The 27,832-nt window shown below is 42.3% G+C and overlaps 1 protein-coding gene across 3 annotated transcripts; it reads left to right on the forward strand.

Moving 5' to 3' along the window:
* The first annotated feature begins 522 nt into the window (after window positions 1-522).
* Window positions 523-27,029, forward strand: LOC125388135 (interferon-induced, double-stranded RNA-activated protein kinase-like). 3 transcript variants are annotated; one of them, XM_087907341.1, is made up of 16 exons: window positions 530-714; window positions 3,987-4,118; window positions 5,522-5,642; window positions 6,077-6,207; window positions 7,675-7,798; window positions 8,183-8,262; window positions 8,548-8,614; window positions 9,732-9,763; window positions 10,883-10,933; window positions 13,057-13,179; window positions 14,167-14,292; window positions 16,200-16,380; window positions 20,887-21,015; window positions 23,741-23,842; window positions 24,966-25,022; window positions 25,100-27,029. In XM_087907341.1, exons 2-16 carry the CDS (start codon window positions 4,003-4,005, stop codon window positions 25,220-25,222), a joined length of 1,563 nt encoding a protein of 520 aa, XP_087763467.1. In that variant the 5' UTR covers window positions 530-714; window positions 3,987-4,002; the 3' UTR covers window positions 25,223-27,029. The 3 variants fall into 3 exon arrangements, with proteins under 3 accessions (XP_087763470.1, XP_087763467.1, XP_087763469.1); XM_087907343.1 differs by having other exon boundaries at window positions 14,170-14,292; XM_087907344.1 differs by lacking the exons at window positions 20,887-21,015; window positions 23,741-23,842; window positions 24,966-25,022; window positions 25,100-27,029 and adding an exon at window positions 17,560-17,927 and having other exon boundaries at window positions 523-714.
* The last annotated feature ends 803 nt before the right edge of the window (window positions 27,030-27,832 follow it).

Below are 27,832 nucleotides of genomic sequence, written 5' to 3' on the forward strand. Positions count from 1 at the left end.
TGGCAGGCAAGGAATAGAAAGATGAGAAAAGGCTGAAAAAAGAGTCCTTCAATCCCCTGGCCAATCTGGTCGATATGGCCATGTCCTCCTTGAGTCGGCTGCAGCGGGAAAAGGGAAGGGGAAGACCAATGTTTACAATTCTAGACTTGAACTGTCTCTACTCTGTCACCCACACAGCCTGGCAGGATCTCTCTGTGAGCTACTCAGTATCTCCCACTGGATCTTGGAATTCGGAAGCATCCGTGTACCCAGCTGCATCCACTCTGTTTATTTTGAAAATTAGATGTGGTCATTGATCCCGGAACCTATTAAAACACCGCAAGCAAGAGACTTGAGTTTCTCCTTCCTCTTCCAACAGAGTTTTACCAACATAGGAGTCACGAAATGTTCAGAAACCTGGGAAAGCGCCTAAGGAGAGCCGCCACTGTGGCTGAACTGGAGAGCAGAGGTTATTCAGACTTCAGCTCCCGCTCGCGGGGACAGAGGAGCCACGCCTTCCTGTCCTCTCGCGGGTTTAACCCGGTGCGGGAGGGGCTGTATGCGGGAAGGCGGAGTCCGCCGGGAAAACGAAACAAGACTAAATGGGCCTGGCCTAGTCTTCCACCGACCCCAGCAGCGAGGGTGAGCAGCAGCCTGGGCGCGACCTCAGAGCCCCCATATTGCAATTCGAATTCTAAGCCAGGACGCCGGCCACCCTCCAGATCCAGGAACGCGGTAGGACCTCAGGGCTTATTTTCTCACTTCTCCTGGACAGCAGTAGTGGGGCAGGGACCTATAAGGAAAGTAACAAACCCGATGACCTGAAACTCTGGAGGGAAATCTAGAAGCCCGAATGTCTCGGAAACTGGCTAAATAGCAGGCAAAGACTTTGGCTGCACAGCTGTGATGGTATTCTAGTTGGCATGTCTCTGTGTCAGCCGGGGTCTCGCTCCATCCTCCACCTTGTTCTTCTCCATGTAGCTGCGTTTTCTTCAACTCTGAACCGGATGCTTGCTCTCCTTCTCCGACTTCTGCTACACCAACCCCTACAGTCAGGCAAAGTCCCCCATTACCCACCACTTTCAGACTTCCTTGGTGCTTCTGGACCAAGGCCAAGTACCCTTCAGCTCCTGGCCTTTATGGTGCCTCTTCCGACTTCCTGGAAAGCCCTTCCCCCACCCCAACCCCAAGGAATAGCATGGTTAGATCCCTCTCAGTATCCAGTCCTTCTCACAGAACCAACTGTATGAACAGCCTTCCCTGAACAAGAACTTCTTTTCTGCCCTCCCTGTCCCCCGATTCCCGTATTTTTCTCAATTTTCTAAGTAATACTTAGTACCACAGTTTGTCTGTATCCTTCTATACCAGTAAGGTCCCAAGAGCAGTTTTTATTGCTAATACCTGACAAGTGCTCACTACATGTATGTTAAATGGATGTTAATTCACAGATACCCTTGTCTTTTAGACAAATGAGATTTCCTGTTGCGTGTTTAGTACTAAAAGTGCCTTGCCTCCCAGAAACTAAAGACACTCCCTAGGCTATTGCCCAGGACCATAGAATCTTGTGCAGATGGTGCTCTTTCTTCAGCTTGCCCTGTGAACCTGACAGGGCCGGACCACTTTTTGCAGCTTCCTCATTTATATATCAGATATGTCATGAATGCATGCTGTATGGGAAGTAGGTCCTGGAAGCACATCAGGCTTTTTGGGAGTTTGAGATAAGTAAGACTTTGCGCAAAGACCAGTGTGTTTGCGACTTAGGTGAGAGAGGCAGGTGGCATTTGTTGGTGCATGCGATGGACAGCTCTTTGGGTGAGTGAATAGGAGCTGTCACTGCTCCTGGTGAGCTCACGGATTGGGTTATAGAGCAGCCGGCTGTGATGAGGGTTGTGAGCGGGAAGATGCTAACTGCCCCTGCAGCATCAGAGAAGACCAGGCCCATCCTGATAGGTGAATAAAAATTGCCCAATAGACAGAGGACTCCAATTCATGGATTGGGAGGCACCTCCGTGCCCTTTCATGGATGGACTCTTCATTCATTTCTGTCAAGCCTTTATTATAAATTTGGTGCCTCCTTTCCTTTTTCAGTTAAAACGGTTACATTTATGTTTAAAAAGAATTTATTTACTTTTTATTTTGTAATTATTCATGTATATGAGTATGTGTGTGGACATGGGAAGGCAGTTTCCCTTGGAGCCCAGAAAGGTATCAGTTCCCCTGAAGCTACAATTACAAGGAGGTTGTGAGCTGCCTGCCCCAGGTGATGAGAACCAAATTTGGATTCTCCAAGAGAGCCGCAGTGTCCCTAACTGCTGGGTTATATCTCTAACTATAGATTTATTTTATTTTATTTTGTGTGCATGTGTGTGTTTGTCCATGTGCTTCAGTGAGCCTGTCTGGTCAGAGGAGGACTTGTGGAAGTCGGGACTCCTCAACCATGTAGGTCCCAGGGACTGAACTCAGATGGTCAGTCTTGGCAGCAAACGCCTTTACCTGCTGAGCCATCTTGCCAACCCTGGTGAAAACCATAACTGTGTAGGTAGAATGTAAAGCCACAGTCTGGAGGTGGTCACAGGAAGGAGTTAAGTAGGGAATAGAATACTTGAGGACTAGGCCCCTGGACAATATTTAGATGAAAAAGAAGGTGAAGAAGGGCTGAGAGAGAAGGCAGAGAAAGTGCGGCTTCTGAGAGAGACACCAGAGATCAGGTGTCTCACAACCTAAGCTAAGAAGGGGGAAGGAGGGAGATGAGAATGAATGAATAACTGACATTGACTATTGAATTTGGCAAAGAGTGAGCCACTGGGAACGTCACAAGGGCAGGCTTGGTGGCTGGTAGAGGCTCCAGGATCTGAAAGATGCTTTAAACCAGTGGTTCTCAACCTTCCTAATGCTGCAACCCTTTAATACAGTTCCTTATGTTGTGTTGACCCCGGCCACAAAATTCTTTCATTCTTACTTCGTAACTGTAATTTTGCTGCTGTTATGAATCACAATGTAAATATCTGATACGCAGCCCCCTGTGAAAGGATCGTTCAACCCCCCAATAGGTCACGACCCACAGATTGAGAACTGCTGCTTTAAAAGCTCACAGTGTGAAGATTCTCGTTGAAAATTTAAAACTTTATATGGAGTTAGGGACCAAACTTGAGGCTTTGTGTATGCTAGACAAGTCCTCTGCCAAATGAACAGTGTCTCCAACTGACAAAATATTAAAATTTCCAGTTCACTTTTAAATAAATGAGAGAAACATAAAAATTTCCAGATTTACTGGGCATTAAGTGATATTTTGATAATATGTATACAGCGTATAATATGTAAATCAGGTTAAATGTATCTATACCAAGAAACAGTTTTTCCTTTCTTTCTCCTGGGTAATGGCACTGAGTATCATTTTGCTGTTTTGGTGGCCATTGCTGTGTCTCCTTTGAAAAAATAGCACTCAAGTCCTATGCCTATTTTCTAAATTGTGTGTGTGTGCAAATGAACATATGTTACATAGTCATGTGTTTATGTGTGTGTTGTATGTGTGTGAATCTAGTCATATTTATGTACAAAGCTGTGTGTGTACATGTATGTGTGTGTTGCTGTATGTGTGTATACACAGTTGTGTATGTGCACATGTGTGTAGGTATAATCCATAGCAATATATATTATACAGCAATATATGTATACATAACCTTGTTTTTACCATAAAAGCTGTAATTCCACTCCTACATTCATTATGCCTTCTCAGGCAGGTAAATAGACTGAAACATCTCACTCCTTGGAAGCCAGGAATAGAACAAAGGGTGGGCCCTCTTTCCTTGGCCAGTGGTTGTGAAAGTAGGTGTTTTAGGAGGAGAGAAAGAAAGATTCTGACACAAAGTATTCTCTGAATTTATGTAGGGCTGAGATGAGTCCCATAGAGAAGACCCACTGTCTCTGGTGGTTTCCTGTGGGGGTTGGGAATTCAGATTATCTGTAGCCTGTTAGTGCCATGCGTGCAAACACCTCTTCCATTGCAGGTTACTGGGAGGAAAAATGGCCAGTGATACCCTGGGTTTCTACATGGACAAACTTAATAAATACCGCCAGAAGCATGGAGTAACAATTACGTATAAAGAACTTTGTACTACAGGACCTGCACACGACAGAAGGTAATTTGTCATCAGGAAAGGTATGACTAGGGCCAGGGAGGTGACTCAGTGGATAAGAGTTCTTGCTATGTAAGTATGAAGACTCGAGTTCAAATCCCCAGCACCCACATAAAAAGCTGAGTGTGGCTGAGAACATGCCTGTAAATTCAGCATTGTGCAGTGCTAGTGCGTAATCACACAGAGGTAAAACACCGATTTATTGAGGGGTTGCAGTGGATAGGGTCGAGTTCACAAATACAGAGAAAAGGCTGAAGCAGCCGTCCTGGGGCTCCCCTCATGCTAAGCAATTGCCAGAGCAAGAGAGCAAGCAGTTTCTGGCAACTTCTAGTGCAGTCATAGCCCCTCAGACCATGCCCTAAGGCCGGTATTATGAAAGCTAATTGACATAAACATAGAGCTAAGACAGGAGGATCGCAGGGCTTTCTGGCTGTCAGCCTAGCTCTAAGTTCAATGAGAGATCCTGTCTTAAGGTAGTAAGGCGGAGTGATAGAGCAGGATGCCGGGAGTCCTTCTCTGACCTCTGTATGCACGTAGATAATTCTCTCCCCCAACATGTGCATACCCCACACACAATCTTCTGAACACACACACACTCACACGCACACACACACACCCTCTCTCTCAGAAAGTAAAATGGTGGAATGAAGGAAGGAAAGTGAGACCCAGATAACGGAGGTGTAGCTCACTGTTAGAGCATGTGCTTAGGGTGTAAGGCCTGAGTTCGATTCCAGGCATTTAAATGGGGAAAAAAAGAAAAGAAAAACCGAGCAAACACTAGAATGTCTGTCCCTATAAACGTGGAGTAGAGGGGGACAACTATGGTGTCATTCGTTAGTCGGTATGTCAGCTCCACAGGGAAGCTGCCAGAGTGCTGTGAGCGTCCTGCAGAGCCTGGGAACCTCAGAGGACTCGAGAAAAAATAGAGGCTGGAGCCATGTCTTAGTGAGTAAAGACATTTCCACCAAGCCTGATGACCTGAGATTTTCTCTGAGACCACATGGTGGGAGGAGAGAGGAAATCCCCAAAGCTGTCCTCTGATTTCCAACAAGCATGTCCTGTCTCGAGCACACAGACAATACATACATACACACATCCCACCCTACACTAAATAAATAAATAGGGGAAAAAACACAAAGCATGATAGCTCATCCTTATAATCCTAGTACTTGGGTAGCTGAAGCAGGAGGACTGTAGTGAGCTTGTGGCCAGTGAGACGCTGTGAAGAAAGAACTAGAAGAGGAAAGAAAAGAAAAAAGGAAGAAATGACAGACTTGTCCCTGCTTCAAGAAGACATTGTTATTTGAATCCTGTAATGCGCTTGTGGGGCAGTGGAGACCAGAGTGCTCGTCCTTAGGAGAATTACAAACTGTGTAATATGTTGTGAATGCTGTCTTTTTAATCAGGTTTACATTTAAAGTTATAATAAACGAGAAAGAATTTCCACAAGCCGAAGGTAAATCAAAGCAGGAAGCAAAAAATGCTGCTGCCCAACTTGCTGTTGATATGCTTAATAAAGAACACCAGGTGAGTAATTGGTTTTTCACCTGGTCAAAGGGAAGCTGTAAATATGTATGTACGTATGTACATACATATGTATGTATGTATGCAGACATGCATGTAATCATGTATGGATGTATGTATAATTTCTATCGCACAAATATGACAATTCTCTGAATCCATACATACATCAAATTATACATACATCCATGTGTGGTACATAAATTCATGCTTCATGTTATATACCATAGACATATGTAATTTTAATGTGTCATTTAGGATTTTTTATTAAAAGCATAATTTATTTTTGCAGATTTTTTCCTAATAGACATATAGACATTTTTAATAAGGAAATATAATTAGGAAGTCCATAATATGTATGTTGCGCCTTATGTTACTTATTTAGTAATTTTGTATGATAATTTGTGATTCATATTGAGCACATTTTCTTTTCTTTGTAGGCAGATAGTCATACGGACGCTTCGGAAATTAAATTAACTGATAATTACGTAGGCCTTGTCAATAGTATTGCCCAGAAGGACAAGCTGTCTGTAAATTATGAACTTGTCTCCGATACTCAGTCGCCCCAAAGGTAAGACATGGTTTGGCTTCTCCTACTGTTTCACTGTGTACCACCAATAACACTGAGAGGCTTTCACATGTAGCTTTCCAGATGTCTTTGCTTTCCCCCCTCCCATACACTTAGTATGAAAGGTTTATGAGGGTTTTTAAAAAATATTTATTTATTTATTATGTATACAATATTCTGTTTGTGTGTATGCTGCAGGCCAGAAGAGAGCACCAGACCCCATTACAGATGGTTTTGAGCCACCATGTGGTTGCTGGGAATTGAACTCAGGACCTTTGAAAGAGCAGGCAATGCTCTTAACCTCTGAGCCATCTCTTCAGCCCCCAGATTTATGAGTTATAAACACCAAACACCTAATTCCTGAGGCTGGAGGGTCCATTGGAATCAAGTTTGGCTGATTTGTTTTTCAGTAGCCTCTTCTTTCCTTGGCTTTGCTTTTGAGATTTCTGTTTCCTTTGGTCCACAAGACAGTGAGTGTGGTCCTGGAAGCTGCCTGAGTGAGAGGAAGGCCACTTTCGTCAACCTGGGAGTAGAGGAGGTCGCACTGATTGTTCTAGTTTATTATGAGCTGTTGTTAATCTTTTACTGTGAGTTAAACTTCATCATTGGAATGTATAAAAAAAAGAATGAGTATTTCTAGGGTTTGAAACAATCTATGGTTTCAGCCATTCAGTGACTCTTGGTATGTACCCCTGCGGAGAAGTGGGGTCTGCTGTTTTTGAGAGGCTTATGAGTGATTAGTCTGGCAAACATTTAAAGGAGAGCAGGATGACCATGCATGAGGCATGCAGGGTTCTTCCCTTCCCTGCGGCCGCTGCAGCTGCAGCTGTGTGATGACCAGTCTTCCCCCATATGGAGTGACTCTCCTGTTCTCAGCTAGGGAGCCGCTTGTCAGACTGTCTGCTGCTCTTCACGTCTGAATAGCTGGACAGTACACCATGGTTCAGCAGGGGTGCTCCTAGTCCTACACTGGGAGGAAAGCTGCTGTGAGGGACTTGATGTGTGTGTGAGCAAGCATCAGAGTCTGGAGGCTCTGAGAAAACCCCAGTGGGCTGACTTCCCCTAGTACTGCGTCCTCGTGATTATCCCCTTGAGCCCCACTCTGCCAGCTGGTTTCCTCTCCTATTTGGGCAGCTCCAGAAAATTCACTGAATCCCCGCCTTTTCTCTCGCCCTCCAAATCTTTTCTCTTGGGATTGAAGTTTTTGTTTGCTTGCTTGTTTTTAAAATCATCACGTGGTGTTTGCTGTCGGTCTTTCAATGAAACAAGAAAGAGTTAGATGTTACCTGGGAACTGTAAGCCAAGATATAGATTGGTGACCCTTTCTGTGGAGTTTAAATTATGTGAGGTAGGAAACATAAACACTCATCTCAAGGCCTTTGTTTTTCTGTAGGGTTCTTTTTTTCGCCCAGATTATACATTGATTGACAATATTTTTGGTATGTAAATTAATATTCACATTTTTTCTAGATTTAATTCTAAATGCAAAATTGGGTCGACAACATATGGTACTGGCTCAGGAGCTACCAAACAGGAGGCAAAGCAGCTGGCAGCTAAAGAGGCATATCAGAAGCTTTCAGAGAAGAGCTCACTGGTATGTGCTGTCAGTTATTGTAATTTGTACACTTACGATTCCCTCTGAAGTTGACTTCAGGTTAGATGGTTTGCATAATGCAGGCATTCGCCAATTGCATAACAAATGATTCCTCCATTCTGTGTATCACCAATGATCTGATCCATGAACCACGGGGCTAGGAGTTCTTAGGGACATAAAAGTTCTATGGGAATGCAGGGTTGCTTTTAAAACTTAGTTCAAACGTCCATGAAAATGTGTTGATTTTGCCATTGTGATTTTGTGATTGTGGACTGGGTAATATTTGGGAAATATATGGTCAGTAGCATGTGTCCGGGGATGAGCCACCGTAGAGAAGGAGGTTAGCTGCCTATAAGCCTGCTAAGGGCTGCTCCTTCTCTTCAGAGAGCTGACAGAGCATCCTCTGGACCAACCACATCTTCATCCAGTGGCCACTCAAGCAGCTCACCTATAACAAGCAATTCGTGAGTCTGGGTAGCCAGTGTGGTGAGTGGGCTGAGGGAGGGGCATGCTTGAGGCTGTGGGCCCAATCCCCATCACCTCCCTCCCCCAAATTAGGTTCCAGAACTCTCAGCCACCTATAACTCCAGCTCCATGGGATCCAGTACCCTCTTCTGGCCTACTGTGCCACACAGACACACACATACACACACATTCACTCACACAAATATACATGCACAAAAACACATAATAAAGGTAAACCTTCAGTAAACAAGATTGAATTCATAAAAGTTTTGCTTTTCTTCTAGTGCTTCTCCATCAGAGAATGACTCAAAAGGCTACTGGACCAGCTCTTCTTTCGAATCCCCTCTCATGGTATGGTACCCATCTCGAAGCTCCAAATTTCATTTTTTGTTTTCACTTAAAAATAACTTTTACATTTTAATTTTATGTCAATGTAAAATGAATTTTACATTTTAACTTTATGTGTCCTCACTAAATTATGATATTGACAGTCATTGTTCCTTTCTCTTTCCTTTAACCATCATTCACATTAACCTCCATTCTTCACATGCAAAATTCCACGCTTCTCTCCCATCCTTCTCCACCTACTTTGTAGACCAATAAGCCAACCAACCTTCCTTCCTCCCTTCCTTCCTTCCTTCCTTCCTTCCTTCCTTCCTTCCTTCCTTCCTTCCTTCCTGTCCCCCCTCCATTTCTCCCTCCCTATGTTGGGAATCAAATTCCAGCTTCAGGAATTCAAGACAAACCGTACCACTGAACTACCTCCCAACCCTTACTCTTGTCCTTTTTAACAATTCTATTATTTGTTTTTTAATTGTCCACCCAACTGATTAATTGGTATTTGGTGTAGTTCCATTTCTACTTAGAAAAAAAAAATCAGAACTTAACTTAAAAATCAGGTTAATTGGGGCTGGTGAGATGGCTCAATGGTTAAGAGCACTGACTGCTCCTCCAGAGGACCTGGGTTCAATTCCCAGCACCCACATGGCAGCTCACAGCTGTCTGTAAATCCAGTTCAAGAGAATCTGACATCATTATACCAATGTGCATGAAGTAAAAAGTTAAATAAAGTTTTTTCAAAAAATCAGGTTAATTTGTTATAAAAAGTTAGTCTGTTTATTAAAAAAATACTACAAAGTTGTAAGAGAAAGACAATTGATTCAGTAGAATGGACACTGTCTGAAGGGATTTGCAACACCAAAGTTGGCAGCCAATGTAAAAAGACTCCTTATTCCGCTAGGGATAGGGAAAATACAATTCAAAACAGTCATTTGATACCATTGCACAGCTGTTTGGTTGGCAGTGTTCCCGTCTTACAATATTCACTGGTAGAAGACTCAGGGAGACTGCAAAGATCCATGAAGCTGGTGACCTTACAGACTAAGGAACCTGGCCCTAGAGTCAGCCCCAGAACTGAGATACTTCCTCTCCTCATCTGAAACGCCCTTCTTTTCTCCTTGTGTTGCAGAATGGTCTCAGAGAAAATAAGAAGTCAGGAATGTGAGTATCACTGTGCCCTGAACATAGCTTGGACAAGGGTTCTGGTTCAGACTCGGTCCCTCGGTTTCACCTAGGGTCTGTGATATTGGCAAATATTATTATACCTGTTTATTTGACAGATGTAACAGAAGCAGTGGAAAGCTTGAGACCTATAAACCAATTTCACCCCAGAGAAACACACACACACACACACACACACACACACGCACGCACACACGCACACACACACACACACACATTCCCATGGTATACTGTAAGATATAAAGCCCTGTGGTGATGCAGCTAGAGACAGTAGTTTAGAGTGTTATTTTGTAAAACACTGTTGAAGATCTGGGCTTGGAAGTGTTTTTAAGGGAAGCAGAGATGTATATTTATAGATGGACAGGGTAAAGATAGTGCAATAATTTGCTATTTTTTTCAGACCGAATTTTATATAAATCATAGAAAACTGAAAGTAAAGACATACAGTCAGAAAAGAAGGCAGGAGACATAAGAAACTACCAATATTTTCTGAGCAGTATATTGAACATCATACAACTCCTGAGGTGGATGGGTAGAGAAAAAGGAACTTGCCACATGATCAGGCCGGCAGCTCTGGTGCTGTGGCAGTGAGGAGGGAAGAGGAGGATTTCTGAGAAGGATTGGGAAGGCAGGGTAGACATGACTGAGGGAAGAGAGTAGCCGGGTGGGCGACGGGGGCCAAGAGGAGGACAACAGACCTCACCTCAGTCAGGACTCAAAGGTAACAGTATTGCTGTGTCTGGTATGAGGTGATGTTTGAGCAACCTACTGTGGTTGGCTTATCACCATCAAGGAATGAGGGCCAGAGGGAGTGACCAGGGGACCTCATTCCTAAGGATGTTCTGATTCTGGAGAAAAAGGAGAGAGGAGGTCAGTGATGAGTGTGTCCGGGTGAAAATGGGAAGCAGGAAAGGGATGAAACAGGATCCTCAGAAGAGAACCAACAGGAGGTATTTTTCTGAAGCTGATACTATTTCCTGTTACCCTGGCAGCTAAAACAAAATAGATAATGCCCAGTGTATGGCATAAAGTCTGTTCTAAAGTTGTCTTTGTTCTACTTTTGTCTGAGTTTTGTTTTTTTTTTTGTTTCATATTTAGAAAACTGTCACCTAATGATACGATAAGTAATACATATACCATGGAATGCAGGTAAGGGAAGTTCGTCTAATGGTAAGCATGCTCATGAAACAAAGATTCTTCTAGGTTAGTTCTAAATTATATTTCCACCCAAGCGATTAATAGCCATGGCCCAGTCAGACCCATGGAGGGTCATGGCAAATGAAAATCTCTGTGATGTTATCAGCCTTTCTGATATCCTTGGAATCTGGTAAAAACTAAAAGCAAATAATCTTTTATATCCATGATTTAGATTAAAAAGAACAGAGAAAGGAAAGGAGGTAAGGGAGAGGTGGAGGAAGGAGAGAAACTCCTGTGAGAATGGAAACCGATCCACTTGGACCTTTTTTCCAGCTCCACACAAGATTTCTCTACATGAGAAAGGCTGGGGTTCATCTTCTGTAGATGTTATTTCAGTTAAATTAAATACCTAAGGTGAAGGAGCCTGTTTGAATCAGCAGGACACTGAATACAAGTTTTCAAAAGAACCAATGAGTACTTATTAAGCACCTAATATATAATCACTACTGATTATGTCACTAGGCTTATGGTAAGAACAAATAAAATAGAATTCTCCCTCTCAAAAAGTTTGAAGTCATAGCTGGCATTAAGGAAATGGGTCTGAGGATATGGCTCAGCTGTGCAAACATGAGGGCCTAAGTGTGACTATCAAGTGTCCCTATAAAAGACAGGTGTAGGGGACTGATGGCTCACTGCTTAATGCACTGACTTCCCTTCCAGAGGACCCAGGTTCAATTCCCAGCATCCATATGGCAGCTCACAACTGTTTATTACTCCAGTTCTTGAGGATCTGACACACTCACCCGTGCACATAACAATAAACTTTAAAAAAAGGACTGGTGTAGCAATACACACATTTGTGAGTCAGACAGCAGCGGGAGTGAAGGAAGTGGTGGGGACATAGCCCCGTGGCACTCATTGGCCAGCCAGCATAGCCATCAGTGAGCTCCAAGATCAATGAAAGAGAGATCCTGTCTCAAAAAATAAAATGTAAGATGGATGTGGTGTCTCACACCTTTAATTCCAGCCCTCAGGAGGCAGAGACAGGAGGATCTCTGTGGGTTTGAGGCCAACCTGGTCTATGTAACGAGTTCCAGGACAGCCAGGACTACATGAGAAACCCTGTCTCACAAAACAAAGTAAAATAAAAAACAAAGGTGCAGAGTCACTGAGAAAAACCGCTGCCATCAATCTGTGGCCTATACACGCACACACGCACACACGCACACACACCATCTCTCTCTCACACATGTGCATACACACATGTGCACACCTACACAAGCACATATATGTGTTTTCAAAGTTACACGATCTGTATTCACATATTTATATGATACACATACAATTGTAATTACAAAATCAGACCAGAGTTAAGGAAGAACAGTCGTATGACAAAAATGGAAACAAAGCCCCGAGGTCAGCCTTCTGTGGAGAAAGCACATGCTTGGCGTGTAATGAACAAGGACACAGCGTGATGAGATGAGTTTGGAAGAGAAGTCAGGAAAGCGCTGCATGGCACCTTGTGGGCTGTTTAAGATTTTCCTGTTCTTTGCTGAATGCAAAGGCTAAGCTGGAGGAGGTATAGATGACGGGGAGAACTGGTTCGACTGAGTTTTCATAGCTAATGGAAGGCAGGAGAAGCGGGGTATCAGTCAGCAGGTCACCACTGCTGGAGCCCGAGGGCTGACCCTGGGTGAGGATGCTGCAAATGGAGAAGAGTGGGAAGATGGTAGTGATACGGGCTAGAAGGAGGAGCAGGGCTTAATGATCGGATGTGCAGCGTAAGGAGGGGAAGAAGCAGGTTGTTCTAGTCCAAGGAAGGCTCAGGGCTTCTGCTTTCCCTCTGGTACCTGTGGCACACAACTGAGTGATTCTTTCTAGATTTAATACTTGGGGGTAGGGGGGATTTCTCATCTCTTTGTACTCAGTGAAAAGGATACTTCAGTGTGTCCTATGTACAGCCAGAGGGGGTGGTCTGTTTTATTGATTCTCCATCAAAAGAGGAGAGAAGGAGAAGGAGGAAGACATTGTTTTGTGACTTAAGAGCTCTACCAAATGTTATTAAAGACAAGAAAGAAAGAATCATTTTCATCTAACTAAACCTTAGCAATGACAGCAATATCAATCTTAACTAGGTTTCAGAAGGATTTTGAAGACATAGAAAAAATTGGCTCAGGTGGATTTGGTCAAGTTTTCAAAGCAAAACACAAAATTGATGGGAAGACTTATGCTATAAAGCGTGTTAAATATAACAAAGAGTAAGTAAATGTCTGGTTTTTGTGAACACAGTGTGTTGACCTTCACTATTCTTTGTATATCTGTCCTTCATTACTTACTTACTTGTTTTATGTCCTCTTTACCTTTTCATTATGGCTACCGGAGTTTGACTTAGTCTGAAATGGCCTTACCTTACAGTGGGTATTTCTTTCAGTTTAAAAATATGATTGCCTCTAGCCGGGCAGTGGTGGTGCACGCCTTTAATCCCAGCACTCAGGAGGCAGAGGCAGGAGGATCTCTGTGAGTTCAAGGACAGCCTGGTCTACAGGAGCTAGTTCCAGGACAGGATCCAAAAGCTACAGAGAAACCCTGTCTTGAAAAACCAAATATATATATATATATATATATATTATTGCCTCGTGTTGAGACAGTCCTGGACCCTGAAACTGTTGACTTATTTAGTTTAAGGTGATTTTCTCAGTTTTTCTCGTTTTGAGATTCTCTGCTCTCTGATGTCTTTAGCTTGTGTCAAGCTGACATAAAACCATTCAATACAGGGTAATTTCAAGAAACTATTACAATGTCTTAGCTCTTGAGCCCAAGCCCTGTATTTTTGTCATACATCGAAAGTTCTAAATTGGGTTCTGCTTGCTGCCTGGGTTACCTGTCTTTGTTGCCCAAATGGGATTCACTTGTAAAATTCCAAGATTTTGAGACTCATCTATACAGAATATTAGATATGATATAGCTACTGAAAATTGTGTTACAGACACTTAAGATGCAAATGATGTTTAAATTTTAGATGTCTGTCCTTTAAGCCACTGTCCTTTCTTTTATGTTGAGAATGAGAACAACCGTGGTTCTATGCACTCAATCCCTTCTGTTCCCTCTTGAGTTCTGGCTCTCCTGCTAAAACTTAGTGTGGGAGCCATAGTGACTATCCAACGTACGTTGCATCTGCTTACCTGAGAAGTTCCATAATTATCAATGATAGGCAATAACACATTTGTTTTCTGGGTGCTTTTAAGTAGGAAGGCTGTGCGTGAAGTAAAAGCGCTGGCAACGCTCAATCATGTCAACATTGTTCAATATCATTCTTGTTGGCTGGAAGAGGACTACAATCCTAAGAAGATCATAGATGGCAATTCAAGTCGGTAAGAAGAGATTCTCACACCTGCAATGGGATGGAAGGCACTTGTCATTTATTTTGTGAAGGCCATCACATTTAATTGATCATCACATGTAATGATCAGAGCAACCTCTGAACGACACTGTGTTCGTTTGTTCTACAGGCAAGGCGACAACAAATGACCTTGCCCTCCCCATTCCTCTCTATCTTCTGAATTTGTTTTAATTTCTTTGTTTTAGACTCACTACATAGCACAGACTAACCTCAGGGTGGTCCGCCTGCCTCAGTCCCCAGGCAATGTGATATCACAGGCACAAGCACATGCCAGTATGCTTAGCTCACAGTTGCTTTAAAAAATATTTTTAATGGGATGGGGAGATGGATCAGTGGTCAAGAGTGTGAATCACTCTTACAGAGGATCAAGCCACTATGTCAGGTGGCTCACGCCCACCTGTAGTTCCAATTCTGGCTTCAGTCGGCACCTGCATTCATGTACACATACCCACACAGAGACACAGACACGTAATTTGAAAATAAATCTTAAAAAAAAAAACCTTTAAAGTTTTCTTTTTTAAAAAAAATCCCATGTCTAGCATTCATGACCTTATTGTTCTCCATAGAAGCAGTGCAGGGCATATACTGTTTATCGGAGTTAAGACAGACTTATCGTGTAGATGCTGAATCCAAAGGTCTCCTCTTCTGCTGCTGAAACTTGCCTGTCTCTCTTCTCAGAGGCTCCTGGCAGTGCACCCCTGGAATGTAGCTGTGCCACTGTGGTGGAGTGGTGAGCTATGGCAGGACATGCCCTGCTGGTATCCCTAATGCTTTGTTTTGTCTCAGCCCCTTTTATAGGACTGGGAATTCTAAAAAAAAAAACCACCACCAACAACAAAAACAAACAAACAAACAAACAAACAAACAAACAAAAAACTGGCTTTTGCCTTTGAAAGTTATCAGATTTCTTGGGTACAGCCTTCTCACTGAACTCTTGACGCCAATGGAGACCTCATCATTCACCATGTCCTGCCAGTGTCCCATCTCCTCCTTGTGCCATGGAGAACTCTAAGCGTTACTGACCAACAGGAGATAAAAGGTTTCATTGTCTTTGAAGGAATTATTGGTTACATCTTCATATTTTCTAGCATATGTGTGTTCAGAAAATATAAATTTGATATCAAGCCAACTTAGTTCAGAAGAAAATACAAACTGATTAACAAAATCAGCCATCTGAATTCTGACCTACAGTAATTAATTCATTGGCCCATCTTTACGAGTTTCTCAATGGGCTGTCATCTTGGGATCTTTTTTAACCTCTTGTTTGAGACTCTGTCCCCATGATGATAAGGATAGTACCTGACTCACTTTCTCATTTTTAAGATGCCTGTTCTGTGCCTCTTGTAAAACAGATGTTCAATTAACTGAAGATGACTTAAAATGCTTCCAAATTGCTCTATATAAAATGAAAAACCTGGATTTCTGCAATTAGGACTGCTCATATCTGTCATCAAAAGTGATCAGAGATCTTCAGCACTAAAGAATATATAGGCTTGGGGCTGGAGAGATGGCTCAGTGGTTAAGTGCCCTGACTGCTCTTCCAGATGACCTGAGTTCAATTCCCAGCACCCACATGGCAGCTAACAACTGTCAGTAACTCCAAGATCTGACACCCTCACACAGAGACACATGCAGGAAAAATATCAATATACAATAAATAAATAAATAGAATATATAGGCTCATACTTTATAGATAAACCTTTGAAGCTCTATAAACTTGAGAAATTATGATTTGTGTAAAGTAATTTGTTTTATTACACATTTACTATATTCAGATATTCATTCACGGACATATTTTGTTTGGGTTGCATAAGATGTTAGAATTTTTAATTTTTTTCTCTATTGCTGCTTTTAACATATGGTGAATTTTGTGTCCAGATCAAAGACCCAGTACCTTTTCATTCAAATGGAATTCTGTGATAAAGGAACTTTGGAGAACTGGTTGGCAAATGAAGAGCAGAAGAAAACAGACAAAGATTTACTTTTGGAATTATTTGAACAAATAACGACAGGGGTGGATTATATACATTCAAAAGCTTTGATTCACAGAGATCTTAAGGTAAGGGGAAGGTGCTTTGTTAGTTGATAAACACACAGTTTAATGACTTTAAAGTGTATTTTCTCTGTTTTCAATTTGTGCTTGGCTGTTAGTCATGATAAAATAACATTTCTCTAGCCTGCTGGACTTAAACAGGGTCTGGAACTTACCCCAGATGCCATTCCATTCAACTGCTCAGCAGATCTCTGGTCCTGAGAACTCACTGTGGCAATGACCCTATCAGAAGTCCTGTTCCCTCCAGGCTGTATTTAGTGTGATGGTCATTGCCTAAGTGTAAACAGTAGGAGCTCCCTTTCATAGACTGAAAATAACTGTGGTGGTTGCCAGGGATGGCCCGCTGCTCAGACCCCTAACTGTGGTGGTTGCCAGGGATGGCCCGCTGCTCGGACCCCTAACTGTGGTGGTTGCCAGGGATGGCCCGCTGCTCGGACCCCTAACTGTGGTGGTTGCCAGGGATTTCCAGCTGCTCGGACCCCTAAGTGTGGTAACTGTGGTGGTTGCCAGGGATGGCCCGCTGCTCGGACCCCCGCTTCTGCTGTTGCGCTGCTCTGCACCAATGTGGTTCAGCTCCTGTTCCTGAGGGCAAATGCTGCTGAGTAGCCCACAGCCGCGCCGTAGAGTTTTCCTGATTGGAGTCTTCTCCCCCATGATTAGGAAACCCCAAGCTTTCAAATATTTGCGATCCTTCTTGGTATATTTGCTTTTATGATCTGAGAACGAGTTTCCCTGTTCCCCCCCCCCCATCAGCAAGAAAGGAGAGATGCCAAGGAGCCCCACGACTGCCTTCCTTATCACAACCCTACCACAACTCATGCGAGTTCTTCCTAACAGCTGTGTTCATGTTCTTCACCAGACATGCATGCTTCCGACTGTCCTCTTTGGTTCTGATTCCTTTACTTAACCTTTCTGGATCACTAAGCCTCTGCCTTTTCTGCTCTAAGGCAGAAGAACCTTATCCAAGTGAATCTTGGCTACCTGGGTGCTCCACCTGTCTAAAACAGCCAGAATGAGGAATGATTCAAAATGTTCCTAGGAAAAATAAGTACCCCTGTTTATAGCTGCTTGCAGAACCAAGCTAGAATGAAGTGCCCATCAAAACATTTGAGTTGTGTTTGCCTTGCATTTGTGAACTTAGTAACTTGATATCTGAGTCTTCCTATTTCTAATATTTCTCTGTAGCAATATCTAAAAATGTTCTTAAAAGTTAGAAGATTTTTGAGGAGCAGAAGGAGGGAAAACAAGAGCAAGGAAGTCAGGACCACGAGGGGTGCATCCACCCACTGAGACACTGGGACTGATCTAATGGGAGCTTACCAAGGCCAGCTGGACTGGGAGTGATGGAGCATGTGATCAAACTGGATACTCTGAATGTGGCTGGCAATGATGTCTCACTGAGATGCCAAGGACAATGGCACTAGGTTTCAATTCTACTGCATGGACTGACTTTGTGGGAGCCTGGTTTGTTTGGATGCTCACCTTTATAGACCTGGATGGAGGGGGGAGCACCTTGGACTTCCCACGGGGCATGAAAACCTGACTGCTCTTAGGACTAGAGAGGGAGGGGGGACGGGGAGGGGAAAGGGAGGCGGGGAGGAGGTGGAAATTTTAAATAAATAAATAAATAAATTTTTAAAAAAGTTAGAAGATTTCTAGGAATGCTGTGTTCCAACACATAAATGAGGACCAGGATGGATGCACATACTAGTAATCCCAACATCTCAGCGCCTGAGGCAGGAGGATTATGAGTTTGAGGCTAGCCTGGTCTACAAACATTGATCCTATCTCAAACACATTTTAGTTTTTGTTTTTATTCACTGTCCCTCACTTTGGTATAAATCATACACAGGATTATGTGGTTCTTCCAGATCTGAGGTCCTTCTGCCCTCTTCTCTGACTTTTCTACTACAATGCTGCTTCCTCCCATCTCAGAAAGGATTAGAAAGATGTGCTTGCAGCTGTCTCCCAGAGAACGATGTTTAAAAAGTCATTGTTACATGAGGTCTCCAAGAGCTGACTTCTTACTATGTTAGAGTCTTGAGCTTCAGGCCACAGCTGTAGGACCATATGGTTTCTAGAGAGAGGGCGTTCTCTGTATCTCATCTCTGTGCCAGAGGGGTCCGCGCTGGCCAGATCATTGAACCTAGCCTCTGCGCCCTGGATCAAGTTGGCACATTTCCTCCCTGTTCCATAACCTTACATTTCATTTATTCATAGTATAACTGACTAAATAAGACAGAACATCGTTGTTTTTTCTTTATTTAAAATATTTTATTTTCTTACAAGGCAGTCTGCTTTCTATTTCAGCTGTTTCCTTGGTCGCCAAATCTTACTAAAATATTCTTCTCCATTAGGATTATGAAAACAATTTTCATCAAGACACAGTTCATGAATTTAAACAGAAATAGTCTGGTGAGGAGTTTCAGCCTGCTTCACCCAGTTCAGGGAGGTTAGGTCTACATTCCCACCACTGAGTACAATACAGATGTTCTTCACTTCTGGAGAGACTAGAAATGCTGCGACAGCACTGCAGCCAATCCAACACCAGCAGTAGGCTCAATGAGCAGTTTCATTCTCTCCCACACCAGTTGGGTTGCATGCTGTTGGCAAAGAAAGGAGCAAGGAAACAAACAGTACAGTAGGTTAAGTTCTGAACACCAAATGAAGTAGATGTTTGGGATTGTTTCGATGACTGTGCTTGCTAATAAAGTGCATATAAAATATTTTATTTTCCTTTTTCAGTTTTTGTGGTTTTTTTTTTTTTGAGACAGGGGTTTCTCCTTGTTGCCCTTTACTGTGCTGAAACTCACTCTGTAGACCAGGCTGGCCTCCAAGTCACAGAGATTCTCCTGCCTCTGCTGTTTTGTGCTGGGATTAAAAGCATGCACCACAATACCAGACTTGTTTTTTCTTTTTAATAAAAAGCAATCTGATATTTCTCCTTGTCTCATCGATACTTACACAAATTCAGTCTTCTGTTTCTGGGTTAGGCTGCAGCTGTATTAGGGTAGCAGTTTCATTTGTGGGCACAGAAAGCTCTGTTGCTGTGCCTTCAGCTTAGCCAGGGAACATTGTCTCCCAGGTCCACCGCACACAAACATCCTTCTTCCTACTGACTTTAAGTTCTAATCCACTGATTGAACTGGAATCTCACTGCTAATTTCTGCACAGGGCTTCTCAGAAGCACTTCTCTGGGCTCCTCATCTCATCCCTCATTTCTTAGCTAGGCCCTCTTGTAGGTGCGTGTGTGTAGCCTAACATTGTATTGAATGTCTAGTTTTGGCAAAAATGGCAAAAATATTAACTTTGTCACCACCAATTCTCTTGTTTTCAGTCCGTATTGTCTACAGAGTTATGTAACATATGTGGCCACTGTTTATTTGTTATGTGTGCATTTGCATGCACAATGCACATATATACACGTTTGGGTCAGTGAGATAGCTCAGTGGGTAAAGATGATTGTTGTACAAGACTAGTGATCTAAGTTCAATTTATGGAACCTACATGAAGGTGTAAAGAGAAAAGTGACAAAACAAAGTTGTCTTCTACACGCAAACACACACACACACACATTTTAAATATGTTTAGTATTGCATCTTAGAGTGTCTAGACATGCAGCTCAATTGTTAGCATGCTTGCCTAGCATTTATGGAGCTCTGAATTTGATCCCTAGCTGTGTGTAAACCAGGCACGGTGGCTCATTCTCTTAATCCCAGGACTCAGAAGGTGGAGGTGAAAGGATCAGAAGTTCAAGGCAATGCTTGGCTATGTACTGAGTTTGAGGCTGATGGGATATGTGAGACCCTATAAACCAAATCAAACAACAACCAAACAGTAGCCCCCCAACCCAAACAAGAGCAGCAACCAAAACAAAACCAAGGGAAACACATAGAGAATGTATTTGTGATGATTCCCAGCTTCTACTTAACAAGGTGGAGCGGGTATATACTTAACAAGGTGTGGGGGGGATACACACTTAACAAGGTGGAGCGGGTATACTTATAAACTCTTGTCAGAATCTGGGGAGAAATCCTGCATGAAACATCCTGCAGCATTGCTGAGAACTGAGCCATTCAGAGACTCTCAAAATTGGAAGGGGTTTTAATTCCCATCAAACCCAAAATTACACCAGCAGCATTCCCTTGGAAGGATGTCCAGCCCTCTTCTGGGGTGGGGAGTTCAAACTCCCATTTAGACTACCGTGTAGAAAGAAAATATTTTTACCCATGTCCACCCTTCAGTCCTAGATTCTTCTCCTGGGACCCTGCACAGTGAATCTTCAACTTGTGCTGTTCTGATATTTGGAAGCAGGTGTGAACCAAGCCACCTTCGCTGTCATTTCAAAGTCTTTTCTTTTTCAGTTGGCATTTTAAAGACCCAAGGTATTAAATTTCCTAGTTTGGGCTGCCCGTGGAAGGATAAACATCATACTAATCAGCATGAAAGGTTGTTGGGACCTGTGGTAATAGTTGGTCCAAATCACATATATTAATTAATTTTTTTCTATAGCCAGGTAATATATTTTTAGTAGATGAAAAACACATAAAGATTGGCGACTTTGGCCTTGTAACAGACCTGGATATTGATGGAAATCGAACAAAGGAAACAGGAAGTCTTCTATACATGAGTCCAGAACAGGTAAAGTCCTTTTATTTTCTGTGTAAATTTTACTTCTTTATTTTCGTGTGTGTGTGCATGTGGTATATGTGCAAATTCATGTAGGTGTGTGTACATGTGTGTAGATGTTTGTGTATGAACATATGGAAATCTGAGTTTGTGTAAGGGTATCAGGTATCTTCTCTGGTAGCTCTCCACAATAATACATACATACATATATTATATATGTTACATATATGCTACATACATGCATATATATATATGTGTGTGTGTGTGTCAGATATTAGGGGGTGAAAACTGAAAGATCAGAGAAGCAAAGTGCCAACTACTAGAGAGTTCCTTTACCTCTACCAATGCCCAGACAAAAGGGGTGATCCTGTTCTCAGACTTCTTCAGACTGCATCTGTCTCCACCAAACCTCAGACTGCACTGAGCTTCTGCATCCTCCGGCCTTATATTCTCTCTCTGTCCAGCCATATCGCTCCTGGCTTCCATCTCCTGAGTACTGGGATTAAAGGCATGGGATCCCAAGTGCTGGGATCACCTTTGTGTGATCTCTTTTTCTCATTTAGACAGATTCAATGTTGTATAGCCCAGGGTGGTCTTGAACCAACAGAGATCCCTCTGCTTCTGTCTCTGGCGTCCTGGGATTAAAGGCATCGCCACTACTCCCTGGCCTCTAGTGGTTTAGCTCTGCACTCCAATCTTCAGGCAAATTTTGTTAAAACACAAAATAAATACCACTACACACAGACACAGACACAGACACAGACACACACACACCACGTTTTCTTTATCCTTACATCTTCTGATGGCCACTTGGGCTGATCCCATAACTTGACTATTGTGAATACAGCTATGGCACATGGATAATCAAGTGTCTCCGTTGTGTGTCGACTCAGAATCCTTACCCAGGAAAGTTACACCTGAGTAAGATTTCATCTTGCCCCATCCAGAATGGAATGGCTGTTATAAAGAAAACAACAACAAATGCTGACAAAGATCTTGAATATTCCCATGTTTCTTAGCCATTTATTCTTAGCTTTTCAGAACAGTCTGATATCTTTTATTAGTACCCATTTATTGACTGGGATGTTGGAGTTCACTTTGTATTTAGTTTTTTGGGACTCTTTATATGTTTTGGAGATTAGAAATTTATTGTGTGCTTAGCTAGCCAAGATTTTGCTTTTCTTTGGATTGTTTCTTCTCTGGTGATTGTTTCTTATGCTGTGCAGAAGCTTTATAATTTCATGCAATTCCATTTGTCAAATCTTGATATTATTTTCTGGGCTGTTCGAGCCTTTTCCAAAAAGTCCTTGTCTATGCTTGCATATCATATGATGTTTCTCCGTATTATCTCTGACACTTTCACAGTTTTAGGTCTTTAATCCACTCTGAACTGATTTTTGTGTACATAGACCCAGGTGTGTGCTCACACACATACATGGAGAGAGGGAGAGACAGAGAAGGAGAGAGGGAGAAAGATAGAGAGACAGAGAGAGAGAGAGAGAGAGAGAGAGAGAGAGAGAGATCTTTGTCAAAATAAGATAGCGATGTGAGTTTCATTTCGGGTCCTTTATTTATTCTACTCCATTAGTCCACATGTTTCTTCTGTGTCCACCCCCCAAGTTTTTTGTTACTATGTGTCTGTAGTATAACTTAAAATCAGATTTAGCGATATCTCCAATGATGTTCTTTTTGCTTAGGATTTTTTTTTTAACTGTCTAGGATTTTTTTATTCTTCTATGTGACTTTCAAGATTTTTTTCCTATTATTATTGGAATTTAATGGGGATTACTGTGAATTTGTAGATCACGTCTGCAAATCTTCCATGTTAATTTTGCTGATTAACAAGCACAGGAGGTCTGGGTGTCTCTGTGTAGCCCTGGTTATCCTGAAACTCACTATATAGAGCAGGCTGACCTCAAACTTAGAGATCCTCCTGCCTTTGCTTTTCAAGTGCTGGGATCAAAGGTGTCTACCACTACATCCAGTAAGTAATATTTTGAAGTTATCATCAATAAGATTAATTATCTTAGTGGTTCATTATTAGAATATAGAAAACCTACTGATTTTTTAAAAAAGATTTATTTCATGTGCATGAGTTTTCCTTTATATTTGTATATGTGTACCGTGTGCATGCCTGGTATCTATTGAGCCCCGAAGAGGGTGTCAGATCCCCTCAAACTGAAGTCACAGGTCACTATATCGGTGTTGGGAATTGAATTCAGGTTCTTTGCTGACAAAGAGAGTACTTGAAAAAGCTGAGCGATCTGTCCAGCCCCAAAACTACTGATTTTTGAATGTTGACTTTGTGTTCAGTTATGCTTTTGGTAGAATCTTTAGACTCTCTTGTGTACAAGACAGTGTTGTCTAAAAGTGGGGATTTGGTTTCTTTTTCTATTTGAATTCTTTTATATCTTTCTCTTGTCTAGCTAAGAGTTGAAGAACTATATTGAATGTGGGTAGAGAAAGTGAAAAGAACATCCCATTGTCTTACTCTTAATTTTGGTGGAAATGCTCCTAGTTTTATCATTTAGTATAAAATTGGCTATAGATTTGTTTTATATCACCTTTATTGTGTTCCTTCTATTTCTTTGTCATGGTTAATCTTAGTGGTCAACTCCATGAGATACAGAATAAACAGACATTTTGATGTAATATATAATTTATAGCTATTTTTTCATCAGAAGGCAGAGAAACTTTATTAAGTGAGTAACAAAGACAAATGTATTTTGGCTTCCAGATATTTTCACAGAAATATGGAAAAGAAGTGGACATCTTTGCTTTAGGCCTTATTCTAGCGGAACTTCTGCACATATGCATCACTGTTTCAGAAAAAATACAGGTAAATATCCCAAGGGAGAACTAAGCAGATTAAAGCACTGGTTGTCACCCTTCAGGCACTAACGCTATCGCCCCCACTCGGTGAGGGTGTGTTTGACCACATTACTCTGTAAGTGAAACATAAACTTCCTCTTTCAAGTGTGGACAACCATTTTGCTATAAATAAAAAAAATGGCCTTCTATAAAATGTGTGTATATCCCATAAGATCTGTATTTGTGTGTGCCAACAAATTTCACCGATTAGAGGGCAGTTTCTGCTCTAAGTGCTACATGAATATAAAAATCAGTCAGTTTCTCAAGGGATTAATTTTCTAAGAGGAAAGGTAACAGCCAAAAATGATTAAGTGTTTTAGAAGACAGAAAGTCTCCAGAAGGAGCTAAAAGATCTCTCCAGAAATCTGGATTCAGGTTTAGGAAACATGTAACTTGGGTACTGAAAGATCAAATTTTTTTTTCAGATTATTTATTTAAGGGCATATGTGCACACACACACACACACACACACACACACAAATGTGTGCATATGTCCACATGCTATGACATGTCTATGGAGGTCAGAAGACAATTATCCTGGGTTAGTTCATTCTAATAGTCTGAAATAGAAAGCATGTAACCCCAGCATGGAGATACAAATCTGCAGTGTGTGTTGGGAATAGCAGGCAAGGTGATTTTATCTGAAGCCAATGATTGGTGGGGCTGGGAAGACAGGTTTGGCTACACTGAGGAAAGCGTTTGGGCTTTTGGTGTCGGTGGGTAGGTGGTGGGGCAGCATTAGAGACAGCAGACTCCAGATACCCTAGTTGCAAGCTCAGAGAGGGGTTTGCCTGGAGTCAAAACAACCTTATCTTCCCTAAAGTAGGGACGATGAAACGATGCACTGCCTAGCATCCAGAACAGAAGGGAAATGATGGGCCTCCTGCACTTAGCCCTTCTAAGCATGGATCTTAAGGATGGTTATCAGATCGGGGTAGGCTCAGGGAGGGGAGTTCTGCTTGCTTCTTGACTAAAGAGTCCTAAATTTAAGAACTATTCTAGATTTAATATATCTCCAGTTATTAGTGTATTTAGTTTTTCTTCCCATATAAACGGTTTCTTAGTAAATACATCTATTTGTTGTATTTCAGTTTTTCCAAAAATTAAGAGAAGGCATCTTCCCCGATGATACATTTGACAACAAAGAAGTAAGCACTTGAAAGTCATTGGTTTTATTTTCTCCACTGTCTTCTTTCTTAGTACTGACTCTTATTTGTAATTACAGAAAAGCCTTCTTAGGAGATTGCTCTTGAAGGAACCCAAGGAACGACCTAGTACATCTGAAATTTTGAGGATCTTGGCTGAATGGAAGAACAACTCGGAGCAAAAGAAAAGACACACACATTAGGGTCTTCTAAAAAATTGTTCCACCTTGGACATGTGGCCTTCCTTGATCTACCTACTTAGTCTGAGCTGGAACATTTGTAGATACTGTAATTAAGTTTTAGGAAACTTAAGACAAGAAAAACTTCTTGCACAAAAGTTTTTATTATTTCAAGAATGTTTTTAAAAAGTTAGTCTTCGACAATTCCATCCATGTATTGCATTTCGATCATCCTCACCTCCACCCTCCTCGGACACCCATGCCAACATGAACTGTGCCCTCTGCTGCACATGCCTCATCATGTGAACTGCAGCTTCTGACTTTGGGAGTCCAAATAAATCTCCTTGTCCTTAAAATGCCTCTCTCAGGTAGTCACTGTGATGAGAAAGCCATGAAATGGAACCAGAAGGAGGGTTTTGTGGCAATAAATCTGCCACATGGTTCCTGGGCTTTCAGAGCTGGTTTGTGGGAGGAATGTGGAAAAGTTTGGAGCTGCAGGCTGAAGAAGTCTTATTTGTGTTTTAATAAAGAAAGCTTGCCTGAAGATCAAAGTGCAAAGCAGCCACACTAGTCAGCCATACAGGCCAGGCAGTGGTGGCTCATACCATTAATCCCAGCACTGGGGAGGTGGAGACAGGAGTGATATAACTGAGCGGATAGAGGGATATAAAGGGGAAGAGACAGGAACTCACTGGACCCTGGAAGAAATTCCAAAACATTCAGACTAGGGCATGGGGGCTCTTTCCTACTTTTTGCCAGGGTTACAGCGTAAATGAGGAAAGAAAGAGGACTAGTAGATGTGAAAGGGCATGAAGATTTGAAAAACGAGTAACTTAAAATACAAGGTAGGTGCAGAGTGGCAATAATTAGAGACTAGTGCTATTAAAGAGGAACCATGCACTTCACACTGCTGGTCACTGCTGGCATTATAGGAACAAGACTACACCCATGGAAGGCTATAGTGTGAAAATGAAAAGCCCCCGGAAGGCCTTGCATGTCAGAAGTTCAAGCAGGGATACCCAGAGGAGTGGTCTTTCTGTTTTAGTGTGCAGGGCCTCAGAGAATGCTACAGCCACAGCCTGAGTGGCTCGTTTACATTTCAAGATGGCGGCAGGACTTGGCACCATTCATGCTGGTTTTGCAGGAAAGCAGAACACAAGGGTCTTGAGGGTCTTGGGGGTCAGAGATGCTTGTCCAATGGTTCCTGAAGAAGCCTGTGAGAGCTGTGTGCAATATGGTGGTCAGATTCCTTGAAGAAAGGCTCTGAGAGGCTTTGAAGCTATGAAGGTGAAACCTAAGTTTTAAGACAGACCCTGGGACGTTGGAGAGGACAAGAACGTAGAATGTCTGCTGAAGGAGTGGTCACTGATGGGAGCCAGCCCAGTGAAGCTCAGATAATGCCACTGTGTATATTCCAGATACTGAACACTGAGAGGCAGCATTTGTTGGCCCTGCGTGGATTTACTTTTGCATTGGACCAGTCTTTTCTTGCTGTTATCCAAGACTTCCTTTTTAGAATGGGGATTTTCTTTTGCTTGTTTGTACGCTGTAATAATTGTCTTATAGGGACTAAGAATTGAAAGTTCTCCTTTGCTTCTCAAAGCACTTTGGACGTTTGAATGGTGTTGACTATTAAGAGTCTGGGAACTCCTGAGGTAGGCCTGAAAGCATTTTGGATTATGGGATGGCCATGAGCCAACAAGGACTTGAACACCCACACACACACACACACACACACCAGCACCAGGAACAGAGGCTTTTGCCAAATCTTTCCTGCCATGAAGAATGGTATGATCTGATGTTGAGTCAAAATAAATCTCTTCTGCTTCAAGTTGCAACTGTTGGATTTTTAGTGACAAGAAAAGTAGCTAACATATTGTTTATAGAAGCCATGGCAACAAGAGGTACCCATAATGCACTGGAAAAGAGAATGGATTTAAAATTTTGTTCACATATCGGAAAACGAATAAAGTGAGGCCGAATGTAGTAACAGTATATTAACAGCATAACTGTAAGTAAACAAGTTTGAAAATGTGTACAGAAGAAAGTGTTCACATAACATTCCAGAACACATAAAATTATTTTGAAATTTTTTTAGGACACTCAACAAATATGGTGAGATGGAAAAGATAGATAAAGGAGGAAGCCACACTAGATTTTTCAAGTGGTTGGCTAGAGGAGAGGAGGGGATTATGTGGTCCGAAAGAAGATTCTCAATTAGTCTTTTTATCTTAAATACCTTCTGTATCTATTATAACAAAGCCTCGAAGAAAGATGGCTGTGCTATTGGCAGGGCTAGGAACAGGAAGCTGTTCACTAGACAGGCAAGATCACTTCCTATAGAACAGAGGGCTTGGAAATTACACTAAAGAGACTTCCAAGGACATGAAAGATTTGGAAGAGTAGGGAGAACAGCTGGGCTGGGTGAGTGAGGGGCAGAGCAAACTGCAAAGAATGCACACAGGGAACACTGGGCAGAGAAGACGTTGGCCCCAATGGCGGCAGGAAATGCTGGAAGGTAACATGGACTGCACCCCTGGAGACCTTGAGGGTCTGTCTACACTTCCGACAGCGCATCACCATTACAAAACTGACGTCATTTTACAGTTTTTACAGCGATCCAAATGTGGGCTG

The sequence above is a fragment of the Myodes glareolus genome, chromosome 6 (genome assembly GCF_982192425.1).
Source record: "Myodes glareolus chromosome 6, mMyoGla1.1, whole genome shotgun sequence".
Classification (NCBI taxonomy): domain Eukaryota; kingdom Metazoa; phylum Chordata; class Mammalia; order Rodentia; family Cricetidae; genus Myodes; species Myodes glareolus.

What these genes read in the sequence shown, in the direction of transcription:
- LOC125388135 (XM_087907341.1), top strand. Translation starts at nt 4,003, where the DNA reads ATGGCCAGTGATACCCTGGGTTTCTACATGGACAAACTTAATAAATAC. An exon ending in GATACTCAGTCGCCCCAAAG is followed by an intron (nt 6,208 to 7,674) that starts GTAAGACATGGT and finishes CATTTTTTCTAG; the next exon opens with ATTTAATTCTAAATGCAAAA. An exon ending in GAAAATAAGAAGTCAGGAAT is followed by an intron (nt 9,764 to 10,882) that starts GTGAGTATCACT and finishes TTTCATATTTAG; the next exon opens with AAAACTGTCACCTAATGATA.